This window comes from Martes martes (genome assembly GCF_963455335.1).
Source record: "Martes martes genome assembly, chromosome: 13".
Taxonomy (NCBI): domain Eukaryota; kingdom Metazoa; phylum Chordata; class Mammalia; order Carnivora; family Mustelidae; genus Martes; species Martes martes.
The window spans coordinates 63,690,571-63,713,068 of NC_137901.1; the positions used below are offsets into that span (position 1 = coordinate 63,690,571).

Genomic DNA, 22,498 nt, shown 5'->3' on the forward strand with positions numbered 1-22,498 from the left:
GCCGAACGGCATTTAATGACGTCAGCATATGATGCTTGCGCCCCACTGTTGCTTTTTATTTTTTTTTAAAGATTTTATTTATTTATTTGACACACAGAGAGAGATCACAAGTAGACAGAGAGGCAGGCAGAGAGAGACGGGGAAGCTGGCTTCCTGCTGAGCAGAGAGCCAGATGCGGGACTTGATCCCAGGACCCTGAGATCATGACCTGACCCAAAGGCAGAAGCTTAACCCACAGAGCCACCCAGGCACCCCCACTGTTGCTTTTTAAAATCTGCTTTGCACCCTGGAAGCCACAACCGCACCTGGTGCTCGGATCTTGGTTTCTAAACACCATTCTGCAGTAAAGGGAGCAAAGGCTGCAGGGAAAATACAAGATGCGCCTAGGACAGCTCACAGTGCCAGAAGGGAAGGTCTTGTGAAGGGAAAAGAAAGAAAAAGGAGAGGAAGAAGAAGAAGAAAATGAAAGGAAAGGCCTATGGGCATGTCACAAGGACACAGGAGCCTGCCTGAAAGAGCTCCTAATGACCAACCCTGGAACAATTTGAGCAACAAAATAATGACAGTATCAGATTATAACCCAGTGAAAGGAATAAATATCCATGAGTCCATAGTGATTAGATGATTGAACAAATGACATGGGGAAGAAGGGACGGACTTTCCTTAAAAAATTCCAATTACTAAAACTAGAAAGAGTGAAGAACACAGAAAATCCCAGTGAGACCAGAGTATCTGCTGCAGGCAGAGCCCAGAGACAGGTGTAAAAGCCAGGGGGCAAAACCTTAAAGAGAAATGACATGTCTGCATAACCTCAAAGTATCTTCCCCAGAGCATTTCCCAGTGACTGTGGTGTTTTTGACTTATACCCACATGCCCCTCCAGGAGCTGCTGCTTAATTCCCCTCCCCAAGTGTGGGCTGGACACAGTGACTCCCTTTTGAAGAGTAGAGCATGGAAAGGGAGAAATAGTAACTGCACAGTGGGAAACCTGACATACACCACTGTATCTGAGCAATCAAGGGCAGCCTCGCCAGCAGTGGGAAATACTGATTTCACACACCCCCACCCCGCCATACGGCAAGAAGGCCACTTCACATCTGTGGGATTACCCTAACATCCTGTAACCTTAGTCTAATCGTGAGCAAGCATCAGGCACACCTAAGTTGAGGGACAATCCTGCAAAATGCCTATGCTCTTCAGAAGTGTCAAGGTCATGAAAGGCAAGAACAGACTCAGGAATCAACACAGATTGTGGGAGACTAAGGAGATCTGATTGGCAATGCCATGTGGCAACCTCATTGGATCCTGGGACAGAAAAGGGACATTAGAGGGGAAAAGAGGAAATCCAAATAAAGCCTGAAACTTAGGTAAGAGTATGGTATCATTGTCAGCTTCTTAGTTTTGACAAAAGAGCTGCTAAAATCAGGAGAAGCTAGATGCTTACGTGGCAATTCTTTGCTCTGCCACTCCTCTATTAGTCCAACATCTTTTCCAAACAAAATATTTGAAAATGGCTGGGATTGTTCCCTTCCCCTTGCCACTCCTGACCTGTGGAAACCTCCTCATTTCAGGCATGATGCAGTGTGTGATTGCTGTCGCAGACAAAGTATTTGATGCCTTCCTCAACATGATGGCAGATAAAGTAAGTAAGCCTTGTTGGAGTGTGAGTGGGTGTCTGCCTGAGGCACGTGGAGGGCACCTGTTGTACCTGTGTCTTTGGACTCTCTAGGCTAAGACCAAGGAGAATGAAGAGGAGCTCGAGCGGCACGCGCAGTTTCTGTTGGTGAACTTCAACCACATTCACAAGAGGATACGGAGGGTGGCAGACAAGTATTTGTCTGGTCTGGTGGATAAGTAAGCTCATTTTCCTTCTAATCCTCTGTGTGTGTGTGTGTGTGAACTTCTCGATTTGGAACGTGGGTAAGAACCATTCTTCCACTATCAGTGTAGAAAAATTGGAGTCAGAATTTAAACTCTCAAATGGCAATGCAACCTCCCTCAGAATGTCATGGAATTTGCTACAAGGTGTGAAGTTCGGTCCTGAAACCTCCACTCATTCTGAGCTATTGATGTTTTTTTGTTTTGTTTTAAGATTTTATTCATTTATTTGACAGAGAGACAGCGAGAGAGGGAACACAAGCATGGGGAGTAGGAGAGGGAGAAGCACGCTTCCCACCAAGCAGGGAGGCTAATGTGGGGCTCCATCCCAGGACCCCAGGATCATGATCTGAGCCAAAGGCAGACACTTAACAGCTGAGCCACCCAGGTTCACAGTGTATCTCATGACAAGGGGTATCACCTGCTGCCTGTGTCTCTGCATCCCACCCTCCCCTGCTGCAGGGCCTCCCTGGGCTCACTCTGAGAAACTCAGAGCCATCCTAGGTGAATTTCCCACCCCAGAGCCTACCCTGAGGACCCTGGTTGAATCAGTGTCTTCCAGGCTCATCAGAGAGGAAGGAGAGCCCACACAGATCCTTTTCTACTCCAGGCTCTCTGTGCTGAGAGCCAAAGCAGACTCATGGGACATGGCCCCACAGGGATGAGAACCCTCAAAGGTGGGCTGGGCCAGCCTGTATGCAGCATAAAGGTGGGAGGCAGCAAGCAGCCATGCTGGGCTTGCCCACACATCCCTGCAAGTGTCCCTGAGTTCTGGAGCCCGATGCACGTGCTGTGTGTCTGGTCCAGGCAGGGCCAGAAAGCAAGTGCAGTACACACAGGACATGTGTCTGAGCTGGACCTTCTAAGCAGTGGGCCACGATGAGTCAGAGCTGTGCGGAGTTAGCTTCCCTCAACCCTGACTACCACATTTAGGAGCAGCTTCTTCTCTTTGCCCCAGGGTGTCCTACAAATACTACCATTTTCTATTTGTGCCATCTTGTGAAAATATTTCTGAGGCTTGGTCAGAAACAAGGAGGGACACTTTGGGGAGTGAGGGAGCGTGGCTCGACCAGTGTATAACCAAGACGATCAGTATCTGGTTGAGACCAGGTCACATGGGGTCATGCTTGGGCCCTGAAGTGTGGGACTGGCAAGAGCCTGGGGATGTTTCTGACTGAGTGCCCTGCTTGGGAGGCCTCTGATCCTCTGCTGGGCAGCAGGAGGTGGGGCTCCCACCTCACCCCACCTGCCCCTCAAGGCAGCACTTTAAGGAGCTGAGATTCCTTAAAGATTTGGCTCCTGGACCAAGACATGGCTCTTGGTGTAGGTTTCCCCACTTGCTCTGGAGCGGGACGGTGCTGAAGACCATGCTGGACATCCTCCAGACCCTGTCGCTGTCGCTGAGCGCTGTGAGTGTCCCTGCCTTCAGCCTGAGCCTCATTTATGCTACAGGTAGCCACATTGGGGGTGGGGACCCCAGATCCCACCCTGGCCTTTCCCAGTGAGCTGTAGCAAGTTTGGAAGTCTGTCACAGACCGGACAAGTGTGGGGAAGGGAGCAGTCTGCTGCCCAGTATGAGCTGGAGGCCCAGCTCAGCAGAGACAGCCCAGGGAAGACGGTTTGGAAGAGGGAGCCTTGTTGTGTTTTCAGGACATTCACAAGGACCAGCCTTACTACGACATCCCTGATGCCCCCTATCGGATCACTGTTCCTGACACCTGTGAAGCCCGGGAGGTAGGCTGGCAGCCGTCCCCTTATTAAGGGACTTTTCATTGCACTCTCGAGTGTCAGGGCCAGCGAGTTGCACACATGGGACTCTAAGCCCTTCCTTTGTTCAGCTGCCTGTCAGTTTATAGTGCCTCCAAGCTGCATGAGCGAGCATGACTGTTAGACAAACTTCACTGCTGTGGGGTGTGCAGACTGTCATTGTGGTAGTTGAGTAACATGACTTCGGCTTTGTGCGGCACTGTGGGAAGTAGATGGAGCGAGTGGTTCCGGGTAAGGAGGATGCGCCATGCGAGGTCTGACTCGGAACCCCCACTGTGGCAGGTTGAAGTTCAGCTCAGACCTGGGCCAGGTCATGTCCCAGCCTTGGGGCCTCCAGCCAGACCAGCTGCCAGCAGGGAGATCCCCGCATGGTGATGAGGCCCCCCCAGTGGACGTGTGAGGCCCTGTCTTATGCCAGGATTACAGACTGGGATGTCTGTATCCTAAACCCAGAGCCTCGGGGTTGGAACATGGTCACTGTAATCATTTTCTAGGGTTGCCATGATTAAATGCCACAGACTGAGTGGCTTAGACAACAGAAATTTATTTTTTCACAGTTCTGGGGGCTGGAAGTCTGAGATCAAGGTGTTGGCAGGGTTAATCTCTTCAGAAGCCTCTTTCCTTGGCTTTTAGATATCTTTCCTCTTCTTGAGTCCTCACATCTTCCCTCTGTGCCTGAGTCCTAATCTCCTCCTCTTTGGAGGACACCAGTCAGATGGAATTAGGACCCACCCATATGATTTTACCTTAGTCACCTCTTTAAAGGCTCCATCTCCAAGTACTGTCACATTCTGAGTTTCTGGGGGCTAGGGCTTCAACACATGGGTTTCAGGGGATGCACTTCAGGCCCCAGCAGTAGCTAACTACAGTCTGTAGCTGGCATCCTCTGTTGCCCCGCATACACTGACCTCGGCTTGATCACACTCTCTTCCAGAGCATCGTGAAGGACTTCGCCGCACGCTGTGGAATGATCCTACAGGAGGCAATGAAGTGGGCACCCACAGTCACCAAGTCCCACTTACAGGTACTCTCTTGAAATCACTGAAAAGCAACTTTGTTACGCTCTTTCAGGTGATCCAGAGAGCTTTCACAGAGGTAGCAAACTCGAAATAAGACAACACTAGTGGGAATAAACAGACCAAAAACATCGGTCTAGTGCCTGAGAATAACGGAAGCCTCAGAGGCTACTCTTCAGCGGGAACACCTTGGGGGGTTAAGGGTACAGGTCGTAGGTGAGGGAGGCAGGTGCAGTGGGATCCCAGGTGCAGGCGGGCCTCAGGAACCTGACCGCTCACACCAGGTAGGTGCAAGGTTTATGGCAGGACTTGGGGCTGCTTGCAAGATGGGCATGGGCGACATGGTACATGGGGAGGCCTCTCACTCCTGCAGCAGCATCTTGGCCAGATTCTGGAGCTGGAGTGAGGCTGCTGTCCCAGTAGAGCCCTATCCGGGCTGCACGTGGAGGTGCACGTTAGCCTTTTCAGACCAAAGCACTGGCTTGTGAACACAAACGACCACAAGGTGAGCCATTGTTCTGGTCGAGCAGAGATGGACCAGAAATACCACAATATGCCAGAGGAAAAAGTCACCTCAAAAGGGATCAAAGATAAGAAAAATCCCGCTAGAGGAAATCTGGCTTAATAAAGAGAAGGTACATTGAGAAGGGCGTGTGAAGTTGCCCTCAGCGACACTTGTCAGGACAAAGCTAGTTCTAAACTGTTTCTGAATCTGGAATCCAGGAAGGACAGAGCAGCTAGCCCCAAGAGCCTCGGAGGCTGTTTGGAAAAGCATTTTGTTAGCGCCCATGAGTGGTACCTAGTGTCGCCGTGCAGCTCCTCCTTCCACAAAGGTGTTGGAGCAGTGAGGTTAGAGGAATTGGTGAAACGAAAAATAGATAAATAAATAAGCCCTCCATTAGGCACTCAACAGCTAAGCTGCACAGAGGTGGGCCTTTTAACTCAGCCATGCCTGAAACTTGGTAACAGTTGCCGTCTAGTGGATACACTGGTCCTCTTTAGGCTGGGGTACTTTCTCAAACTGTTCATATTTAGGAACTGATTTTTTTGTTTGTTTGTTCACATGGAGAAGAGGGGCTTCAGTTCTCAAGGCTAAGGTCTAAAGAGGGGAAGCCACCTTTCATTTCTAAAAAGGTTCATTAAACAAAAAGGCCTACAATAGGGAGAGCTATGTATTTTCTTAAGCGCGGTCTGGGAGGGGAGTAGAAAATGCAAAGGCTTGCACTGATCTCGGTGCTTCTACCAGCCCTCCCCTTGGTATTGCCCCAGGCCCTGTTTCCCTTCCCCTTGCACATCTAGTCCATCTGAATGCCACCCCACCTGCCATCCAGTCCTCACTGCCCAGCCATGGTGTTCCCATCCCACCTGGGCCTCCTGCCAGCAGCCTCAGTCTGTCCTAAGTCTCCTCCATGCTGCCCACCACAGTGGGCCGGTTTCACTAGCAAATCTGCTCGGTGCACTTGCCCACTACCTCTGCTCATTAGCCTCTCCCCATCACCATAGGGTCCATGGTTGGGTTTTGGGGGCTCCGTGAACCCTCCAATACCACTGACACAGTTTTGTAAGTTAGTGCTCATGCACTTTTCCAAGGGGAGTCCTGTGGCCCGCCCTAATCTCCCTCACCTGGCAAAGTCTTTCTGGACCTGGCCTATCTCTGGCCCAGGCTTGCCGCCTACCATCTAGCCCCTTGTATTTGCTGCTCCTGCAGTGCTGACCCCTGACAGTCCCCAGAGCAGAAGGCCTTCTCACATCTCCGACCCTGCCAGGTGTCCCTTTGCCCTGGCATCCCCCTCCACAGTTGGCCAGGCAGACTCAGGCCCTTGCTCTGCCCTTCTGCTGCTGATCAAGCCCCTTCACAGCAGAGTGCTCTGGCAGGAGAACCGCCCACATGTTGACAACACGACCAGGACTCTGCCACTCTGTGTTCTGGGGTGCACAGGACCTGGCAGGTGGCAGATGGTCAGCAAGGGTGTGCTAAAAGAATAAGCGGTCCTCTCACATTTACTGTGTGTGCTGGCTGCTCTGAGCAATTGGCCTTGTTCATGCATGAGCAGTAGCCAGTTAGGGGGCACTTTAACTTACTGAGGCTCCCACAGCAGGGGCTGGATCCAACATTGGAACCAGGGTTTGCTCTGCTACCTCACATACCTTTAAAATAAAAGAGGCTTTTTTGTTTCTGACTTCAGGAATATCTGAACAAGCATCAGAACTGGGTGTCAGGACTGTCCCAGCACACAGGGCTGGCCATGGCCACTGAAAGCATCCTTCACTTCGCCGGCTACAACAAGCAGAACACCACTCTCGGGGTAAGTGTGCGCCTCCCAGGGAGCAGGAGTCTCCTTCAGCCCCAGGAGCCACAGGGTGAGGGAAAGGCCAAAGATGATGTAGAGCTTTTTCCGAAAGCACCTGGACACCCACATGTTGCACACGAGGCCATGCTGGCAGTAGGCAGATCCGAGTCCTATGTACGATCCCCATGTTCAAAGAGAAAACTGAGCTCCGGGATTCACAGTCAGCATTATCTTATATCACATTGATTGGAAGCATTTGCTGGATTTTTCTGTTTCAGCAGGCGCTAGAACGCACTTGCACACACATCTTCAGCTTGATTTGTTCTGTTTAGGATTCCTTGTAGCATCCATATGTCAAGAAGTGGCTAGGTTATGTTGGTTTGTAGTAAAAGACACTAAAGGGAAAGGTGAAAGGGGTCATCCTCGCTGCATGTTTGTAATCTTTGGTGATGCTGGGCAGTGCAATAGCCCAACAGCATGGTAGCAGTGACCAGCCAGGGTCAGGGAGAGCAGTCCTCACAACCCCGAGGCAGGGGAGGTGGGCTGGGGGGCTGAAGCTGAAGCAGAGGACATGGGGGGGGGTGTGGTCTGCAAATTCTTTCCCTTTCTGCGGGCCTCCTTTGTACTCAAGAGTGAGCCCCTTTTGTCTTCCACTGCTAGACCTGCCGTAGACTGGTGGCAGCTATTGGGTATCTCTGAGCCCCTGCTGGCTTTTGCTCGCTCTGACAACATACTCTGAACATCACCCTTCACCATCTTCAAGTCACATTTACACACCAGCGCACACCCACAGGAGACAGCCCAGGAGCACTAACTTCACAGCATTTTCGTTGTAGGTTACAATGATTCTCACAATGATCTGGTGATATGTCTTTTGCAAAGGTCTTTTCACCACTGGGGATGAAAGCAATCAGGGCAGCATATTGAAGCTATATCAAAAGCTGCCTTCCAGAGAAAATTTTCCATACTGAGATTTTTTTTTTTTTTTTTTAAAGATTTTTTATTTATTTATTTGACAGAGATCACAAGTAGGCAGAGAGGCAGGCAGAGAGAGAGGGAGGAGGAAGCAGGCTCTATGCCGAGCAGAGAGCCCGATGCGGGGCTCGATCCCAGGACCCTAGGATCATGACCCGAGCCGAAGGCAGAGGCTTTAACCCACTGAGCCACCCAGGCGCCCCATACTGAGATTTTTTATCGTCTTTCTTCCCTGGGACGTATCAGACTGGGGGCTATTCTAAAATATTTTGTTTTATTAGCTTGCCAGCAGTGAAGATTTTTAATAACCCCTGGATCCGACTTGACTTCTTAATGGGACTCAGGCTTAGCCATGGTGAACATGAGAAAAACGTGGCAATGGCCTGAAGTAATTCTTGGTGTTTGTCTGTAGGCAACTCAGCTAACAGAGCGCCCGGCCTGTGTGAAGAAAGATTACTCCAACTTCATGGCGTCCCTGAATCTACGCAACCGCTACGCGGGCGAGGTATTTCTCCTGCCTTTGTGTCCCCAGGCTTTGGGGGGTGTCCTCGCGCTCCAAGGCCAGTCAGCTCCCTCCCAATGGAAAATGCACCTGGGGGTCTGGAACTCACTCATTTTAGGTAGACTTGAATGCATGGGCCCCAGGACTCCCTAACACAGTCTGGACCATTTATGGCAGCTACTCACCCCCACTACAGGATGGTGATTGCACATATGCACATTCTGGCCATGCTGAAGCGTTCTCTGTTTCTCTGACTATTTTTGTTTGTTTGTTTATTTGTTTTAAGTGGTAGCAAATATTCACTGAGTGCCATGCACTATCTGGGGCAGTTGGTGAGGTGTATATACTATTGTTCCAGCTTTACAGATAATGAAACTGAGACTCTGGAAATAAAGTAACCTGCCAGAGTCACAGAGGCAGAGCAGGGTTGGGAGCTGCATCTCCCCGTGAGGGCCCTCGCCTACTGTGCCGCACTTCAGCCCAGTCTGGCAAGTTGCTTCACATCTTGGGGCCTCAGTTTCTGAATCTATAAAACACAGAAGCTCATCCACACCATTTCACAGATCCCTGCAAGTCCATCAGTGCCCCGTCTGTGTGAGGTCTCCCCTCCCCCCTTCTAGTTCCTCATTCTAGTAATCGCTCTTCCTCTTGATAGGGGCCCTCGGCAGGGGGGCCCTCACTCTGCTAGGCTGCCGCTAACCCTAGGCTGCCACTGAGCCGATGTTCCCAGTGCTGGAAATTGCTCTGAGGTCCTGTTCCACCTATTTTGAATACCCCACTGGTGATAGAAAGTCTGTCTTTGGCAGTAGGTTTGGTTTTGAAAGGAGTCAGATCCTTTCTATATAGTCAAGTCTGGTAGATAAGAGAGAAGCATGCTTTTGTTGGGGAGGGGGGGATATGACGTACAACTTTAAAAATTTTCTCATTTGAGTCATTAATTGACTCTGAAAGAACTGTGTTTAATCAGTCTACATCATGCAGCGCTACTGTGGTTCAGACCCCGGACTCAGTGCTGAAATGTAAAATTGGTAAGACTGGGTCTCTGCCTTCAAGGACCATCTAGAATGAAGGGAATGCCAGCATACATTGCTAAAAGAGAAGTCCCCTCAAAGTATGAGCAGTGGTAGCGTCATTGAAATGATCCTGTCACTCTCTCCACACACAAGCTCTAGTTTAAGACAGTGGGGCTCTGGTCAGGCCTTGTCCATGTGCCTGTATTACGTGTGACTCTCTTGACAAGTGTGCTTCTTGCAGGTATATGGAATGATCCGGTTCTCAGATGCCACAGGCCAGATATCTGACCTGAACAAAATGATGGTCCAAGAGCTGAATACAGCATTAGACCTCAGTAATCCTCAGCACTACACGCAGGCCATGTTCAAGCTGACAGCGATGCTCATCAGCAGCAAAGGTAATGGACAGAGCCACTGCGGAGCTCTGGGCCCATTTGGAAATGAGTGTTTACCTTGTTTTTCTGAGTGAGCTGGGGCTCCCCCAGTAGAGATCTCTTTCGTGTCTCTCAGGAAGTAGAGGAAGTAAATAAAAGACCATCATTGGCCCACCTGGTGCTCTGTCTTGTTGACTTGAGGAGGTAGGCGAAGGGTTCAGCCCGTATTCAGTGCTTTTTCTGAACAGTGTGTGTTTGCTTGCAGATTGTGACCCACAGCTCCTTCATCATCTGTGTTGGGGTCCCCTCCGGATGTTCAATGAGCATGGCATGGAGACCGCCCTGGCCTGCTGGGAGTGGCTGCTGGCTGGCAAGAACGGAGTGGAAGTACCGGTAGGACACTGGCTGTGTTCAGCTCCTGAGGGTAGGGCTGGTGAGAGGGAGAGCTTGACCTGGCTGCTCATCTGACAAGCTTGGAAACTCCAGGCAAGCCCCTTATCCTCTGGGCCCTCAGTCTCCTTATCTGTAAGATTGTGATATTAATGCTTGACCACTGGGCTATCTCGGAGACGACAGGGAATATATGTTAAAAAGATCCTAACGGCTCCTAGAAGTTGTTGTTTCTCAGAAGCTCAGTAGAGGGAGCCATTTCTCTGAGTGGAACACATGGGACAGGTTTGGGAGAGGTGGTAGTTGTCCACAAAGGTTATTTCTCTTGGCCTGCTCACTTTGTGAGGGACAGTCTTCCTGGTGACCATATTTCTAAAGTTAGTCCTTGAGGAAGCCCCGACTCAAAGTCATATATGCCCTTTCAGCTGATTGGATGAATATCCAGGAACTGTTGTGTTTTTCAAAGATCTCGTTAATTTTCATAACAACAGGGAATTTGGCATTTTTTTCTTCTATGTCTTAAGATGACTTGAATTAAGTGGTCAAAGGGGGCATTTTCTTTTTCTTATTCCTTGAGGAACATGGAATATTTCCAAAGATGAAATTAGAATGTTCCAGGCAGGTGATGGTGGTGGCACTAATCATCATACCTCACATTTTCGTGGGATGTTCTAACTGCATAGGGTTTGTATTGGGCACACCATTCAGAGTTTGGGGAAATGTTTTGGTCCAGTTGGCTTCCATGGGAGATTACCTGGTCAGGGAGAAGCACTGACAGCTGCCTCTCAGAAGAGGGAGTCAGCTGAGACCCTGGGCTTACCAGTAGCTCCTGGACCCTTTCTCCGTGGAACTAAGTTAGGCACTGGGTTCTCAGCCTGGCCAGCTCTGCTCATATCAGGGAGCATGCAGAAGGGCCTGTGAGTCCTGCTGCAGCCTCTGGGGGCTCTGACTTTTGGGCAATGCTCCTCATCTGTATAATGAGGATAATAGCACAGGAACAATGATATAGGGTTTTTGTGGAGATTGAATGGCTTAATGCACCTCATAGGCCAGGAACAGTGCCCAGAACATAGTGATCTATGAGTAAATACTAACTGCTGTTGTGGTGGTGGTGGTTGTCATTGCCAGGTAGAGGATTCTGCGTTGACAGCAATCTGCCATTGTTGTCACATGCACCCATATACCCCCCCTTTTGGGTTCATCTGTTTTATTGCTGTGTATGTTATATGCCTTATAGTAGTGTTATTTTTGTTCTAAAAGTCAGAAGCCAGGGCACCTAGGTGGCTCAGTCAGTAAAGCATCTGACTTCAGCTCAGGTCTTGATCTTGGAGTTCTGGGATCAACCCCTACCTCTGGCTCCTCACTTGGAGAGAAATCTGTTTGTCTCTCTCCTTCTGCCCCTCTCCCACTCAGGCTGTCTCTCTCTCTCTCAAATAAATAAAATATTTAAAAATAAAACTAAAGGGGCACCTGGGTGGCTCAGTTGTTGAGCGTCTGCCTTTGGCTCAGGTCATGGTCCTGGGGTGCTGGGATTGAGTCCCACATCGGGCTCCCTGCTCAGCGGGAAGCCTGCGTCTCTCTCTCTGACTCTGCCTGCTTATGTTCCTTCTCTCTCTGTGTCTCTCTCTATCAAATGAATAAATAGGGTCTTTAAAAAGATAAAATAAGGGGCGCCTGGGTGGTTCAGTGGGTTGAGCCTCCGCCTTCGGCTCAGGTCATGATCTCAGGGTCCTGGGATCGAGCCCTGCATCAGACTCTCGATCAGTGGGGAGCCTGCTTCCCCCTCCCCCTCTGTCTGCCTCTCTGCCTACTTGTGTTCTCTCTCTCCCTCTCTGTCAAATTAAGTAATTAATTAATTAATTAATTAATTAAAGAATTAATTAAAGTCAAAAACCTTTCAAAGAAGTTAAGAAAAGGACTTTTTTTTCTAAAACATCCAGCTTTTTTTTTTTTTAAGATTTTATTTATTTATTTGACAGACAGACAGAGATCACAAGTAGGCAGAGAGGCAGACAGAGAGAGAGGAGGAAGCAGGCTCTCCACGGAGCAGAGAACCCGATGCGGGGCTCGATCCCAGGACCCTGGGATCATGACCTGAGCCGAAGGCAGAGGCCTTAACCTTCTGAGCCACCCAGGCGCCCCAAGAAAAGGACTTTTTTAAAAGCCTTACACATTTATCCAGATATTTTCCATTTCTCACACTCCTCAAGTCTTTCTGTGGACTCAGATTCAGTTGTTCTCTTCAGCCCAAAGAAATTCCCCTCAGCATTGCCTGTAGTTCAGCTCTGCTGGAGTAAATTCTCTCCACTTTAGTTTACTTTCTTTTTTTAACCTCTGCTGAGATTCTCTGTATCTTCATCTAGTTTTTCCATCTTTACCTAGAACTATTTGGTCATATTTACAATATTTATTTTATAATCCTTATCTGATATGTTCTAGTATCAGGGTCATCTGTGGGTCTGTTTCTGTTGATGTCTTTTTTCTTTAGTGTTTCAAATGTTTTCATTGTGTTGTAGACTTTGTGCATAGAAAAGCGGTGGAGACTGAGGAGCACTGCTGTTTCACTTTCCTAGAAAATAGGTCTTTCTTTTGTTGGGTGACTAAAATAAAGGTCACTGATCCCTACGCCTGAGGGATCAGTCTTGGCAAGAAGGATGGACTCTTCCTACTTTTCACCTCACCTTCACTTCCCTTTTTTTCTCCCCCATCAAAATTAGAAAAGGGGTCGTGGAAGGATTTTTATGCCAAACAAATTGCTGTTTCACCTGGGGTCTTTCAGACTCTGATCTATTTCCCCTGCCCCTGCCATCAGCGGTAGCTCTGCTGGCTTCAGGTCTCTCGGCCTTTGGCAGGCCTTGGCCACCCTCTTGTGTCCAGACCCAGCACTGGCCCATGAGCTGCTAGAGCTTGTTGCTTCTTATGTAAAGTCTCTTTAAATCAGTTCTTTGTGGCTTTCTCATCTAAGACTCAGCAGTCCAACAGATAAGCCTGTTTTTTTAATACTGTCCAAACTGTTCTTGCCATTCACTTGGGACTGAAGGTCATCTGTGTCCTCACACTCCCTGACCTTGCCTGTGTAAGGACCTGTTGTCCAGTCCCAGCACCATCTTGGGGAGAATTTTAACTTTTGTTTTTGTATCTTTTATATTGTTGGCTTCTGGTTTTTAATTTTTTCTGTTATAAAAAACCATGTATGTTCATTACAGAGAAGTTGGAAGATAGGAGTAGAATGAAAAAAACAAAAATCCTTCATAACTCCAACTTTAGAGACAATTGCTGATGGCATCCTGATGCTTCTGCATCCCTAGAGAGATAGAGCTATGAGTTTGTTGGGCTCATCCCACCTTGAAAACCCGCTTTGTGAGATTCTGGGGCCTATATCCCACTAAGATGGGAAAGACCTGTGATCTCTTGGTGTGGTGCTCAAATTCATGACCCAAATCAAAGGAACTAGCCCCACACTGACCTCCACCCATCTGCCTCCAAATCTCTATGGATGCCAACATAGTCCTTGCCTCTGCTCAGACAAAATCCTGACTCCCCTTTCTGCACTTCTCACAAATGATTCTCAGCAAATCCTGTCAGACTTATCTTTCTACCTTTAAAGTATATCCAGAAGCTGGCCACTTCCCAGCATCCCGACTGCTGCCCCCTGGCCCCAATCTCCTTCATCTCCGCTGGACTAGGGAGGCAGATGCTGCTTCCACATGGGCCCTCTCTGCCTTCTCCACACATACACAGAGTGCATCAGTTAAAATATGGATCACATTAGGTCCTTTCTGTGCCCCAGACCTGTCAGCGCTGCCCATGGTCACTCAAAGTAGAAGGCACACTTGTTTCTATGGCCCGCAAGCCCCTCTGCCACCCCAGCTTTCCCCCTCTCTGTCCCTTGCCTACCCTGCTTCATGCATGCTGGGGTCCCTGCTGCCCCTGCCCTCCAGGCATGTTCCTGCTTTAGGCTGTACCCTCACTTGGCAATGCTCTTTTCAGGCAGCGAGGAAGCTGCGTGCCTCACTCCTACATCTCCTCCAGGGCTTGTCTCCGCTGTCCCCTGCCTACCATGTCTAGAATGTCATGCACATATGTCCATTCATTCTTCCAAGCCCCTCATGACTCTGTTTCCCCTTAGCTTTGATCAGTGTCTGATATCTAGATCTCACTTCCTTGCCATCTGTGGCCCCTGTCGCAGACTGGGTAGCTGTTTGTGTCATTCACTGCTCCATTCCCAGAGCCTGGAGGGTCTGTGTTGAGTGGAGAAAAGGACCTGGGCTCCAGAGCCAAAATCCAGCCCTGCCTTTGCCAGATTAGAGGCTGTGAGCAGGCAGCCTCACCTCTGCAACCACGGGTGCTTCAGGGTTGTCAGGAGGATTCAGCCAGGCTGCTTGGCAGGCGTGCTGGGACCACACCCCAAAGCAGGAAGCACCTGGCCTAGTGATCGTTCAAGAATGGGCTTTTTGGTAGAAAACGGCTGGGAAGTTAGATCATAAGTGATCTTTATTTTTTTTTTATGCTTTCCTTGGTTTTCTAAGTTTTATTTGTTAAGAGTGTATTCTTTTTTTTTTTTTTTAAGGGGTGGGAAGGGGCAGAAGAGAGGAGAGAGGGACTCTTAAGCAGACTCCACCCCCAGCACAGAGCTTGACGTAGGACTCAGTCTCAGCCCTGAGATATGACCTGAGCCAAAATCAAGAGTCTTTTTTTTTTTCCTTTTAAGATTATTTATTTATTTATTTGACAGAGAGAGAGTGTGTTCACAAGTAGGCAGAGAGGCAGGCAGAGAGAGAGGGAAGCAGGCTCCCTGCTGAGCAGAGAGCCCAGTGTGTGGCTCAATCCCAGGACCCTGAGATCATGACCTGAGCTAAAGGCAGAGGCTTAACCCACTGAGCCACCCAGGGGTCCCTGAAATCAAGAGTCTAACTGAACTTAACCGACTGAGTCACCCAGGTGTGCTGAGCATTTATTCCTTTTATGTTCCTTTATATAGTCCTCAGCTTCGCAGAGCCACTAACCTTCATTGCATACTTGCAGTTTATGCGGGAGATGGCAGGGGCCTGGCAGATGACAGTGGAGCAGAAGTTTGGCCTGTTTTCCGCGGAGATAAAGGAAGCGGACCCCCTAGCAGCATCAGAAGCCAGTCAGCCCAAACCCTGTGCCCCCGAAGTGACCCCTCACTACATTTGGATTGACGTAAGTGCTTCTCCATCTTTTGCCCACTATAGCTGTGAGGTCAGGGACACCCCCAGAGCCAGTGGGCCATTAAACGTGGAGCTCTAGGTTTAAGATTGCCTTACCTGGGGACGGGGGGATGGCTCTTCCAGACTCGTCCCCAGCCCCTTGCTGGAACGTCGTGCTTCCCCTAAGACCCCCACCCGCCCTCCTGTTGGCCCAGAGCTCCACCTTAGCTGGCGGTGCTGGCTCCGTGCTGGCTCCACGGGCAGGCAGGCCAGGCCCCAGCAGAGCAGCACATTCTCCTTCCCACTCAGTTCCTGGTGCAGCGGTTCGAGATCGCCAAGTACTGCAGCTCAGACCAAGTGGAGATCTTCTCCAGCCTGCTGCAGCGCTCCATGTCCCTGAACATCGGTGGGGCCAAGGGGAGCATGAACCGGCATGTGGCGGCCATCGGGCCTCGCTTCAAGTGAGGGGCTCTCCTCTCATGGTGGTGGCAGGGATGGGGTGGGGGGAGGTAGAGTTGCTGGTGCAGGAGGCAGTCTGTGTGGGAGGTTCCCAAACTTGGTCTGGTTTGTTTTGTTTTGTTTTGTTTTTATCAGAAACTGATCAAGCCCTAGCATATGCAAGGCCCTTGGGGAGGGGATCTGGATGGAATGATCTGGCCAGCCATGCCCAGGGCTGAGGAAGTCAGCCAATGGGCTGTCCATAGCAGGGGAGTGTTCAGGAAATGGTTCATTCAGGAACCTGGGGCACCCAACTGTTGGGCAGCCTTTCTAAATTGGCTGGGGGTAGATGGTGGTGAAAGGATTTCTAGTGTCACAGTGGTGAGTGGAAAACAGCAGGTGGTGTAGTGGAGCTCAGGTGTGACAAGCTCAGACTGGGGGGCTGGCAGTGACTTTGGGCTGGTCTCTTTACCCCTCAGAGATGTTCACAGAAAACTTCCGATCATGCTGACTACACCAAGTTGACTTTTGCCAAGTCCCATGCAAAATACCAACCACACCAGGGGATACTCCCTTTTGGGGGATATGTGGCCTAATAGGGAGGCTCAGGCCCGGTGCTGCGGTTGGGGGTGCTATGGACACAGCAGGCTGGGTGAATCTGGCATGGGGAAGGCCTGAAAGTGCCTGGGTGGTCAGTTGTAAGGAGACTGAGGGGCCCCCTTTCAGGGTATGCTGCTCTTCCTGCCTGTACCCCTTCTTGCTGCCCACTGCCAGCACCAGCTCTTTCTGCTCCCCTGAGCTCCAGACCCATGTTCCTGCAGCCCCCGGGCACCTCTGGGATGGTGCTTCTCAGACCACTGTGGGGAAGGGCGAGTACTCTTTTCCCTTCATTTCTAGTCCGTCACAGACCTGTACCTTTATAAAAGGCGTGAGATTACTAGAAAAGGCTTCACACTGGACCCCCACAGCAATGTGAAATTGCTGCAGAAATGAGCAGGATCCCCTCTCAGTTTCTGTAGTACCTTGTCACAGACCAACACCATCTGTAGATGCCCATCGAGTAGCCCTGGTCTGGCAGAAACCAGATGTTTGGTAAATGTCTTTTTCTTTTAGCTTGAATTAAATGTTCCACCTTTGTAGCCCTAGAGGCGACTGCGCTCAGAAGGTAGTTTGCAGGTGGTGTGCGATACACAGACTCTGGCCAAGGCAGATGAACACAAATTGTCCGTTTACCCCCAGTTAGAATAAAGGTTTAAAAAACAACAACCAAAACCAAAACAAAACAAAACAATAAAACAACCTTTCCTAAGACATTTCTGGTCCAATAAACCTGAGGAGTGGCAGTCACCTGGCTGGGGCCACAGTCCTGGCCTCCAAGAGCTCTGTCATCCAGAGACGTGCCCCAAGCCCAAGGGCCACGTGGTTGGTACAGGAGCCAGAGACGACTCAGGTGTTCCTGGGCGGCGCACTCTGACTGGGCCGCGGTGTCCTCTCACAGACTGCTGACTCTTGGGCTGGCCCTCCTGCACGCCGATGTGGTCCCAAACGCAACCATTCGCAACGTGCTTCGAGAGAAGATCTACTCAACCGCCTTTGACTACTTCAGGTACTCCCTCAGCTGTGCTGCTCGCAGGGGTCCCACATCCCCAGAAGTCACGGCACAAAACAGTGTGGCCTGATGCATGTGCTGCCCTCCTTGTTCAGTAGCTCTGGTGGCCCTGGGTTAGAAAATGCTCAGCCCTGTGCTGTGTTTCCATGTGTGTACTCAGTTAGAGCTAGCCTTCCTACACAGTGTACACACGTTTCCCCCCAGTTCAGTTGACTGAAGACATTAACCGCAGCCATTTAACTTTCCAGTTCCTATGAATGGTAATTGCACAAAGAATCGCTTTGCGAGTGCGTAGGTTGTGTTGTCTAGAGATAGCTGCAGCTGCACGATGCTCCACAAGGACACCATTCAGCCGAGGGCTGTCGACAGCGCTGGGGTTAGTGGCAGAGGTGGCCATGAGAGGACTCGGAAAATCATCACTCTTTTTTCCATGAGAATGAATGAGACCGTTGTTGCTGATGACTAGCTCTGGGCTCACCTTTGTCATTCAGAAACCACTCCATGTCACCTCTCACATGCTTTTATAATATGCATGGCTTCTAGTCCCAGAGTCTAGGCACTTAACTCTTGTCTTCTTGTGGTTGTTTGAAGTTGCCCCCCAAAGTTCCCTACTCAAGGAGAAAAGAGGCTGCGTGAAGACATAAGCATAATGATTAAATTTTGGACAGCCATGTTCTCAGACAAGAAGTACCTGACTGCCAGCCAGCTTGTTCCCCCAGGTAAGCCTTGTCCTCAGCTGGGCAGCTGTTCCTGGGTGGTGGGGCCAAGGCATGGAGGCGGCCGGGACAGTGGTGTGAGATGGGCAGCCCTGCAGGAGCCCAGTCAGAACAGTGAGGATCCCGCCAAGTCCTGGCCATGGCCCTGCTGTACAATCACAAGACCCAACGCCTGCCTGTCCACCACGGGTCCTCCAGCCTCAGCTGACAAACATGAATGAGCACAGGAGGCCCTGAGCAGAGGCCGAGTGACATGATGTCCCCCAGCCCCAGCCAGTTCACCAGCCCCCACTGCCTATCTGACAGCCCATCCTGGGGTAAGGCCCAGGTGCCAAGATGAGTAGGGCACTGTCTGCTGTCACCTGGTTGGTGATGTCAACATGAGATTGTGGGAGCACCCCTCAAGAACAGGCCCTTGCCCCCCTCCCTGGAGTTGGGGAGTTGGAAGAGGTGACATGTGAGCCGAGTCTCAAAGGATGAATAGGAGCCAGGGCCGACAGGGTTAGGGAAAAGATGCTACAGTGTAAGCAAGCAGCAAACCACAAAGAAACATTCTGTTTCTCAGAGGAGCATAGTTTCTGCAGGCAGACCCCCATCCAACAACCTGACTACAGGAAAAGGAAAGGCAAATTAAAAAGAGATTTTCTGAGGCGGCGTCCTGGCTCCACGGGGAGCAGGGCCAGCAGCGCTCCTTGCCTGCCTTTAGGGCCTGACTCACTGCGGTGTTGATGGGCGGCGTGACACTGGCCATGAGAGAGCTGTTTGTAATTGATCAGGATTGCCACCCACAATTTCTTTTTTCTACTTTAAAAGCTAGGAGGGGGGCGCCTGGGTGGCTCAGTTGTTTAAGCGTCAGATTCTTGATTTCAGCTCAGGTCATGATCTCGGGATTGTGGGATCAGGCCCCGTGCCAGGCTCCACACTGAATGGGAATTCTGCTTGAGATTCTGCCTCCTTCTCTGCCCTTCTCCCACACCGGCATCCACACACACTCTTTCTCAAATAAATAAATAAAATCTTAAAAAAAAAAAAAAAAAAGAAGAAGAAGAAGGAGCGCCTGGGTGGCTCAGTGGGTTAAAGCCTCTGCCTTCAGCTCAGGTCATGATCTCAGGGTCCTGGGATCGAGCCCCACATCGGGCGCTCTGCTCAGCAGGGAGCCTGGTTCCCCCTCTCTTTGCCTGCCTCTCTGCCTAATTGTGATCTCTCTCTCTCTGTCAAATAAATAAATTTAAAAAGGAAAAGAAAAAGGCTAGAGAGAATAGAATACATTTTAGTAAACTTTCTATGTAGAATGGTTCAAAAAACTTCTCCAGGGTACCTGGCTGGCTCAAGCAGTAGAGTGTGCCTCTGCCTCTTGATCTCAGGGTGGTGAGTTCAAGCCTCACCTTGAATGTAGAGCTTACATTAAAACACACACACACACACACACACACACACACACACACTTCCCAGAGGTTGGTTTATTCTGGAAATCCATCAACACCATGTCTCTGCCTCTCTGCTCTTGCACTGACCACCTTATCTCTGGTGAAAATCCAGACGCCTCATTCTGGAAGCAACAATTGTGTTTGCCTACAGATAACCAAGACACCCGGAGCAATCTGGACATAGCGGTTGGCTCTCGGCAGCAGGCCACACAAGGCTGGATCAATACCTACCCCCTGTCCAGCGGCATGTCGACCATCTCCAAGAAGTCAGGTCAGTTGAAGGTTTGCTGGTCTGAGTCACATCCTGGCAGTTCAGACCATGAGCGGAGCACTGAAAGGCAGCTTCCTCTGGGGTTCTACAAGTGAAGGATGGGCCGTGGACTCACAGACATGCACTTGGGCCTTCTCTCTCCCCGCCCAGGCATGTCTAAGAAAACCAACCGGGGCTCCCAGCTGCACAAGTACTACATGAAGCGAAGGACGCTACTGCTGTCCCTGCTGGTAAGGTGACCCCCGTGCTATGGCCACAGCACCAGGAACAGGAGCAGAGTGGCATGTGGGTGCACACAGAAGGCACACTGATGTCTCATCTCACCAGGCCACCGAGATTGAGCGTCTTATCACATGGTACAATCCACTGTCGGCCCCGGAATTGGAGCTGGACCAGGCCGGAGAGAACAGTGTGGCCAACTGGAGGTCCAAGTACATCAGCCTGAGTGAGAAGCAGTGGAAGGACAACGTTAACCTCGCCTGGAGCATCTCTCCTTACCTAGCCGTGCAGCTGCCAGCCAGGTAGGCCCCGGTCTCACCTGCCTCATGAGGGCCTTGCCAGAAGCCTGGTACAAGGACACCTGAGTGGGGAAGAATACGATGTGGTCACTGCCAAGGACGGTCAGGGAAGTGATATTAGAGGCCTGTTCCTCTGCCCTAGATGTTGACCTAGTGTTTCTGTGCAGTGGTTACACAGCACAAACGCCTGCCTGGAGCACACCAGTACCCCAGAGCCCAGGCACGAGGTGTCAGAGCACATTCGCGGCCCCGGTCTTGTATCTGAGGAGGATAGGAGCACATGGAGGCTGTCGCTCCAGGGCGGCCGGCCTGGGGAGCCTTTGGTTTGTTCCCACAGGCCTTTCAGTGACAGGCTACTCAGATTAGGTGGCCAGCAGCCAAGTGTCCTGTGAACTCTCCCCTCGTAGCTCTCCACGGTCAGAGTTCTTTGACCAGTGGTAGCCAAGAGGGGTCTCCCAGGACCCTGTTACATCCGCCAGAAGTGCATCCGCCCCACATGCAGGGGTGGACATTTCTTCCCCACGAGCCCATACTTGCCTACTTACCGCTTCCTCCTTCTGGTTCTAATTCGGTCCTCTGCATCAGGACCGCAGCCTGATAGTGTTCGTGGAAAGTCTACCTTGTGTTAGCCTGAGGCGGTGCCCCCTGAAAATGTACCCATCCCCCCCTCTGCTGACCTACCTTCCGGCCCATGGGCTGCCACGCCGTAGATAGTCTGCTTCAGCACCAAGGCAAGGGGGTGTTCTGAAGGCAAGGACTTCAGAAAGGGGGACGTCCTTTGGGGAGTGTAGGATAATTCCTGTTGGAGATCATTCTGTCATTCACGTTGTAGCCAGTCATAGTGCTGTTCATTGTTAACACTCATGGTCAGAGTTACCGATATGTCAGTAGCGTCGTGTTTCGGTGTCACTTGGCACTAATCTGTATCCCTCCAGTTCAGGTCTCCCTCTACCTCCCTCTCTTCTGGGGAGGTGGGAGAGGCCCCTCCACCCATACCCTGCATGTGCCATAGGTTTAAGAACACAGAAGCCATTGGCAACGAAGTGACCCGTCTCGTTCGGTTGGACCCAGGAGCCGTTAGTGATGTCCCCGAAGCTATCAAGGTAGTGATGCACGCGGGCTCAAACTGCACAAAAACAAATGCCTCCTGGGGTGCCGGGGTGGCTCAGTCGTTAAGCAGCTGCCTTTGGCTCAGGTCATGATCCCAGGGTCCCGGGTCCGAGCCCCATGTTGGGCTCTCTACTCAATGGGGAGTCTGCTTCTCCCTCTGCCTCTGCCTGCCGCTCCCCCTGCTTGTGTTCCCTCTCTCACTGTGTCTCTCTGTCAAGTGAATAAAATCTTAAAACCAAACCAAACAAAAAAAAAACAAATGCCTCCCAAATGCCTGGAAACTAGAAATGTGACAAACCTGGCAACCTCAGCGGTTAATAACTTTTCTAATTTCCAGTGTCTTCTGTTTCTCGAGTGAGGCATTTATTATGCTTGCAGTAGAAAAATATTGACTGTACTTCACCCAAGTTAGAATTGTGCTGCTGTGCATCATGTATCAGAACATTTCCCCACGTTGTTGTAAATGCTTTATTATCATTACTTCGGGGCCGCCCCTGACGTAACGGGATGGGGCTGGGTGTTTCCAGAGGGGCCCCAGGGACTGCCTGTGCCAGACCATCTCCCTGCTTCCTTTCCAGTTCCTGGTCACCTGGCACACCATCGACGCCGACGCGCCCGAGCTCAGCCACGTGCTCTGCTGGGCACCTGCGGACCCGCCCACGGGCCTCTCCTACTTCTCCAGCATGTACCCGCCGCACCCTCTCACTGCGCAGTATGGGGTGAAAGTCCTGCGGTCCTTCCCACCGGTGAGCTCGCATCCTACCTGAGTCAGCCTTGGTGGGACCACAGGCCGTATTGAGGTGGAGACAGGAAGGACGGGCTTTATCTGAAACTTGATATGGGCCTGATGAAAGGTTGGTCCATCTTAAGCATGCTTCAATCCCATTTCTGTTCAGGCAGTCACAGAAGACAGATTTAGTTGACTCAGATATGTTGGGAAGTTGACTTGAGTTTGGTGCCAGTTGTGGCTGCTCGGGCAGATCACCCAGCCATGGACTGCTGGGAAGGCTGGGGATCCCATGTGACAGCCATA

At 50.7% G+C, this 22,498-nt stretch overlaps 1 protein-coding gene across 3 annotated transcripts in view; it reads left to right on the forward strand.

The window, feature by feature from the left end:
* PI4KA (phosphatidylinositol 4-kinase alpha) overlaps positions 1–22,498 on the forward strand; it is a 116,078-nt gene that overhangs the window by 80,532 nt on the left and 13,048 nt on the right. For all 3 annotated transcript variants that reach the window (XM_080821027.1, XM_080821028.1, XM_080821029.1), the window contains exons 24-41: positions 1,571–1,641; positions 1,729–1,853; positions 3,205–3,286; positions 3,528–3,611; positions 4,579–4,668; positions 6,847–6,966; positions 8,339–8,431; positions 9,683–9,839; positions 10,081–10,208; positions 15,231–15,389; positions 15,686–15,837; positions 17,313–17,420; positions 18,015–18,142; positions 19,718–19,837; positions 19,988–20,067; positions 20,165–20,358; positions 21,368–21,458; positions 22,044–22,211. In XM_080821027.1, coding sequence (XP_080677153.1) covers positions 1,571–1,641; positions 1,729–1,853; positions 3,205–3,286; positions 3,528–3,611; positions 4,579–4,668; positions 6,847–6,966; positions 8,339–8,431; positions 9,683–9,839; positions 10,081–10,208; positions 15,231–15,389; positions 15,686–15,837; positions 17,313–17,420; positions 18,015–18,142; positions 19,718–19,837; positions 19,988–20,067; positions 20,165–20,358; positions 21,368–21,458; positions 22,044–22,211 — 2,150 coding nt within the window. The remainder of the gene's footprint in view (positions 1–1,570; positions 1,642–1,728; positions 1,854–3,204; positions 3,287–3,527; positions 3,612–4,578; positions 4,669–6,846; positions 6,967–8,338; positions 8,432–9,682; positions 9,840–10,080; positions 10,209–15,230; positions 15,390–15,685; positions 15,838–17,312; positions 17,421–18,014; positions 18,143–19,717; positions 19,838–19,987; positions 20,068–20,164; positions 20,359–21,367; positions 21,459–22,043; positions 22,212–22,498) is intronic.